Source organism: Borostomias antarcticus (assembly GCF_949987555.1).
Source record: "Borostomias antarcticus genome assembly, chromosome: 7".
NCBI classification, from domain to species: domain Eukaryota; kingdom Metazoa; phylum Chordata; class Actinopteri; order Stomiiformes; family Stomiidae; genus Borostomias; species Borostomias antarcticus.
Window position 1 is genome coordinate 1,844,685 of NC_140240.1, and position 6,000 is coordinate 1,850,684.

At 44.8% G+C, this 6,000-nt stretch overlaps 1 protein-coding gene across 4 annotated transcripts in view; it reads right to left on the reverse strand.

The window, feature by feature from the left end:
- Positions 1-6,000, reverse strand: part of LOC311310997 (LIM domain and actin-binding protein 1-like) — a 33,861-nt gene that overhangs the window by 24,221 nt on the left and 3,640 nt on the right. For 2 of the 4 annotated variants that reach the window (XM_084440609.1, XM_084440608.1), the window contains exons 2-3: positions 1,295-1,437; positions 464-509 (exon numbers count right to left, since the gene is read on the reverse strand). In XM_084440609.1, coding sequence (XP_084296735.1) covers positions 464-509; positions 1,295-1,416 — 168 coding nt within the window. In that variant the 5' untranslated portion in view covers positions 1,417-1,437. Of the gene's footprint in view, positions 1-463; positions 510-1,294; positions 1,438-4,070; positions 4,201-5,920 lie in introns of those variants that run through there. The other 2 variants (XM_084440607.1, XM_084440606.1) reach the window with 2 other exon arrangements.

Sequence of the window (6,000 nt, forward strand, 5' to 3'; positions counted from 1 at the left end):
AGGGGGGAGAGAGTAATTCTTTCTGACCTGAATAGATGCAGTATGAGTCTGGTTGGGAGGTAGAACTCTTGGAAAGCCATCTTAATGAACTCAGGTTATAAACATGAAGAAGACTGAGCCCTATTCTCCACAGGGGGTAGGAAGGAAGAAGTATGAGAGAGAGAGCGCAGCGGTGGGGGTGTAAACCCATCCAGGCAGACACACTTCAGTTAGCACCATCTACACCATGAGGGCAGCTTCATAATCACATCATTTATCTTGTTAATTTGTCTCTAACATGTTTAACTCCATGGGTGGCACCCCCTGTTTGAAGAGTAGGTAAAAGCTGCCCCTGAAGACTGATCTTGGGGATAAATGTTCAAGTTAGGATTTGGGTGAGGTAAGCTGGCCCTACAGCGTGTGTTTTTAGGGGGGTGGGGCTTACAGTCTTGATGCCAGTTCGGGGAGCTGATAAGATACTCACCGCTTTCTTCTTCTCTGCATTTGACTCCTCAGCTGCTCGCTGGTACCTAGGGGAATGAAAGAGAAGCAACACTGACCCCTGCTGGACAAGTAAAGCTGCACACAGGACTAACTAAAAACAGATTCATTGGCAAGGCCGACTCCAGGCGATAAATATTCCTTAACAGTCTGACACCACGATTATCATCTCTCCATACAGCATTGTTACCAATCATGCTTCATCTTCCAGAAAGCTCCATTCGTCCACTCCCTCTCTCTCTTTTCCTCATTGTTTTTCTCAGTGTTAAAGACACTGAACTGGAATATCCAGATTGCATATGAGGAGCTGAACCGCGGGCCTTCTTATGACTGGTAACTGAGTCGAGTTGCGTAAATGCTAGATATGGTTAATGAGAATGTGGCCTTTGATCTTGTTCGAGATTTTTCTGTTCACTGAGCCTTTTACAATCGGCTAAATGGAAGCCAGGGTTGTCATAGTTGTGTTTTCCCATTGTTATTTTTTATTTTTTTTATTTTTATTTGATCATGACTTTTCTGCTCACTGAGCCTTTTAAAATCTGCTAAATGGAAGCCAGGGTTGTCATAGTTGTGTTTTCCCATGGTTTTTTTTTTTTTTAAATTTCAGTTTGTTTATGATTTTCATTTTCAGATTCATTTTATTTTCTGTAAAGTTTCCAGAGTTGTGTTGAAGGTTTTCAGTTTGGTTTCACCGATATTTCTGTGTAGATTTTATATTATCATAAGGTTAGTTTGTTATTTGAGTTCATCATAAACGGCCTGTATCCCACAAGTGTGCATTGGAACAGAGAAGAGTTTTCCGGATGTTACTGACTTGGAGAAACGTTCTGCGATGGCGTTGGTCTTTCCCCGTGTGCTGACCAATGACATCTCTTTGGCGGTGACACGTAAAGACTGCGTCACCCACGACCTCCTGCTGAAAGGACCCGCTTCCATCTCTGTCTCCTACTGGAACAGCTGGAAGACACACACACACACACTTGCATTACAAACATTATTAACCAACATTATTTACCATATACATCAATGTAACGATTAACTATTTAACTTCCTATAGATAATTGACAGTCGTTGGCGCACATGAGTCAGATCTCAGTGACAGGTGCGTAGGTGGAGTAGGTACTATGAGGAAACAAGAACACTCGCACACCGCCTGTTTGCTCAACAAATCCAATTTTAATTAACTATGTTTTCGGTGACCTTCTTCAGGCATCGTCACTCATTTCAACTGAAATCACTTCACTCCCACAATGTGTCACCCTGCAGAGATGAGAGTTCAGCCCCGTCTGACACTAAACCCTTTTCTGTGCAACGTCTTCATCCTGTTTCAGAATTGCGCACGCATCGCTGTAATGACACCGGCCAATAGAATCGATGCATTTGATTGATGCACCTGGTGGCAACGAGTGTTGCACATCCGTAGTTCATTCTTTTGTTCCAAAAATGTGCGCACACACTTAATTGTTTACCAACAATAAAAGGGTCTTCAACCCAGACTAACACTGTTCAACCCAGACTAACACTGTTCAACCCAGACTTACACTGTTCAACCCAGACTAACACAGTTCAACCCAGACTAACATGGTTCAACCCAGACTAACTGTTCAACCCCGACTAACACTGTTCTACCCAGACTAACACTGTTCAACCCAGACTAACACTGTTCTACCCAGACTAACACTGTTCTACCCAGACTAACACAGTTCAACCCAGACTAACACTGTTCAACCCAGACTAACACTGTTCAACCCAGACTAACACTGTTCAACCCAGACTTACACTGTTCTACCCCGACTAACACTGTTCAACCCAGACTAACACTGTTCAACCCAGACTAACTGTTCAACCCAGACTAACACGGTTCAACCCAGACTAACACTGTTCAACCCAGACTAACACTGTTCAACCCAGACTAACACTGTTCAACCCAGACTAACTGTTCAACCCAGACTAACACGGTTCAACCCAGACTAACACTGTCCAACCCAGACTAACACTGTTCAACCCAGACTAACACTGTTCTACCCAGACTAACACTGTTCAACCCAGACTAACACGGTTCAACCCAGACTAACACTGTCCAACCCAGACTAACACTGTTCAACCCAGACTAACACTGTTCAACCCAGACTAACACTGTTCTACCCAGACTAACACTGTTCTACCCAGACTAACACTGTTCAACCCAGACTAACACTGTTCTACCCAGACTAACACTGTTCAACCCAGACTAACACAGTTCAACCCAGACTAACACAGTTCAACCCAGACTAACACTGTTCTACCCAGACTAACACTGTTCAACCCAGACTAACACTGTTCAACCCAGACTAACACTGTTCTACCCAGACTAACACTGTTCAACCCAGACTAACACGGTTCAACCCAGACTAACACTGTTCAACCCAGACTAACACTGTTCTACCCAGACTAACACTGTTCAACCCAGACTAACACGGTTCAACCCAGACTAACACTGTTCAACCCAGACTAACACTGTTCAACCCCGACTAACTACTCGGCCAGAGAGTAAACACTGCAGCATAGTGACATCATCAAACTATTTGGTCATGCGGGGAAACTCACCAGGACCAGACTTGCACTGTAGATGACACCAACTGTCAATCAAACTGAAGAATTTACAGTGGAGACACTTAACCTCCTCAACTTCATGCTTGCTCCTCAATATCAACATAGATGGTGTCTGCTAAAAGTAATGCCTTGAAAACATTCCTCCCATCAGCGCTGATGGCCTGGTCATAGCTAACAGCCTGGTCATAGCTAACAGCCTGGTCATAGCTAACAGCCTGGTCATAGCTAACAGCCTGGTCATAGCTAACAGCCTGGTCATAGTCAACGTTCTGGTCATAGCCGATGGCCTGGTCGTAGCCGATGGCCTGGTCGTAGCCGATGGCCTGGTCATGGCTGACAGCCTGGTCATAGCCGATGGCCTGGTCATAGCTGATGGCCTGGTCATAGCTGATGGCCTGGTCATGGCTGATGAGTGGTGACAGAGCAGCATTCAATGCCAGTACTTTCTCTATAAAGAGACGCTCAGCCACGCACCCCGCCCACAACCCCCCAATGAGGTCATTGATCCATGTGCACCTGCCGTCTGACTTTGTCTTGTTTTTCTCAGACATGTCACCACACACACACACACACACACACGCACACACGCACACACGCACACACGCACACACACACACACACACACACACGCTCAGATATCAAGCAGGCAAGTCGAGACTCACACTTCTGCCTGTGTTCCCTGACTGTGGGACAAGTGAACATTACCCAGGCAGCTATGCTGTCATTGTGTGAATCAGAGCATATCATCATCATCTGACTACAGACTGGGGCCTGCCCGGAGCACATAAGGGCTAGGGTTTGGGGTGCCAGGATCATTTCATACTGTACTTAGCTATTGATCTAAAGCGACAATTAAAGAAGACTGGATTATAGACCAACATACCTTGACGTACAAACGCACATTAAGTATTCTCAGAAAGCTGATAAGCCTCTAAAACAATCATTTGTCTGGCAGGGAGGGCCCTCCGGAGAGGCAAGGCATTCATCAAGCCTCCTACCTTTGACAGGTTGTGACTGTTTAAACAGGTCATCTGTAGGGTGAGGGTTAAACTAATGGCGATATCACAGGCATCGGAGCGGAAGGGTGTATCGGCCATGTTCTTTTCTGGCTATCTGCGTCTATTGAAGTGCACCTTGCTTGCGTTACATCATCACTGCCCGACGAATATACACACAAGGCAACAATGAAATGGACTTTGACATGAAAGTTAACAGAGCAGCTGGCTCTGTACTGACAAAGGAGATACAATATAGGGCTAGGGTGTGTTGTGTGTGTGTGTGTGTGTGTGTGTGTGTGTGTGTGTGTGTGTGAGTGAGTGAGTGAGTGAGTGAGTGAGTGAGTGAGTGAGTGAGTGAGTGAGTGAGTGAGTGAGTGAGGGAACACTTGTGACATCTCTGTGATGAAAATGAAATACTTCTGTCTGCAAACCATATGATCTCCATACTTTAGTCTAAGCCACCGAGACGCATTCCAAGTTCCCAATGAGAGACGTCCTATCTGCTTCTTAGAAAGACAGTATTTAGCACGGCCATATTTGCGCCTCACATAGCTTTCATATTTCAGTGGGAAACTCAGGCCAAACCTTAAACCCTGGCTCATGAGGTGCATATTGGTTTCAAGCCTGTGCAACGGAGCTATGCAAAACTCAGTGGAAAAGAGATAGTGTGTATGTGTGTGTGTGTGTGTGTGTGTGTGTGTGTGTGTGTAGGCAGAGGACATTCCTTACAACTCTCTCCCCAAATGGCAGTCAGAGAAACAGAAACTCTATCACATGAAGGTATTAAATCTTAGATATAGACTAAGATCTAGGTATGTTACTTAATTTCATCATGCATGATCAAGAGTATAATAATTAACATCTAGGTCTATTGTACAACTTCATCATGCATGATGGCAAATACAGTACATTTACAATACATAACCTAACCCTGTATCAAACGTTGGAAATTTCCTGGGGCAATCTTGCAATGTCTGGTTTGAAATCCTTACATCTTAACGTCAAGTTCACTAAAGCATGAAACAAAACGACCTTTAAACCTTAACTTATCTGAGTTGTCCCTGGCAACCCAGTATCCACAACAAACCATGGTATGGCACCTAACAATGGATGGGTTTGTATTGCGCAACAGACATCGTCCGAAACCTGGAGTGAGACATTAGTCAGGTGTGTGTGTGTGTGTGTGTGTGTGTGTGTGTGTGTAGAGTAGGGGGTATTTTATTTATGAGATATAGGCCAGTTTCAGTGAAAGTACAGCCTGGACAATATGTAAGTATCACTAACATTTCATTACCAAACCACAACAATGTCAGGATCACATGTCTTCACACACTGATCTAGGCCAGGAGGGAGTACAAAACGTGCCACAATACTCGTGTGCAGAATATCCTAATGAGACAGAAACTAAAGACTACTAGCAGAACCATTAGTTACACACAGACTACTTTCTGTGGTCTGTCTGGCTTTGAACACAGTCTAAATGTACTTCTATCCAACGGGTTATGTCATGCAAGCCAAGGTACTAGCCTGCTCATTGGGAGCAATTTGAGCTTTAGTCTCTTTCCCAAGGACGATTTGACGTGTAGACAGGACGAGCCGGGATTCAAACCGACGACCCTACGATTATTGGGCGACCTACTCTACCTCCCGAGCCACAGCCGCTCTCGTAGGCACAACAAACTGAACATGAGAACAACTGTCTGGCCAAAGGGATACAGGCTGGATTTATTAAACAACTAGAGACAGACTTCCTGGACATAGATTAAGACTAATCCTTCACTAAAGACTAATCCTTCACTAAATGCAACTTCAATATCGAACCTCCTTCAAAAGTAATTCTTAGTCCTGACCTGGGATCAGCCGTGTCTGGGGAAACCGCTCCTGAATGGAAAGGTGGTTCAGTCAGAAACTGAAAGACTGGCTCCTTCCT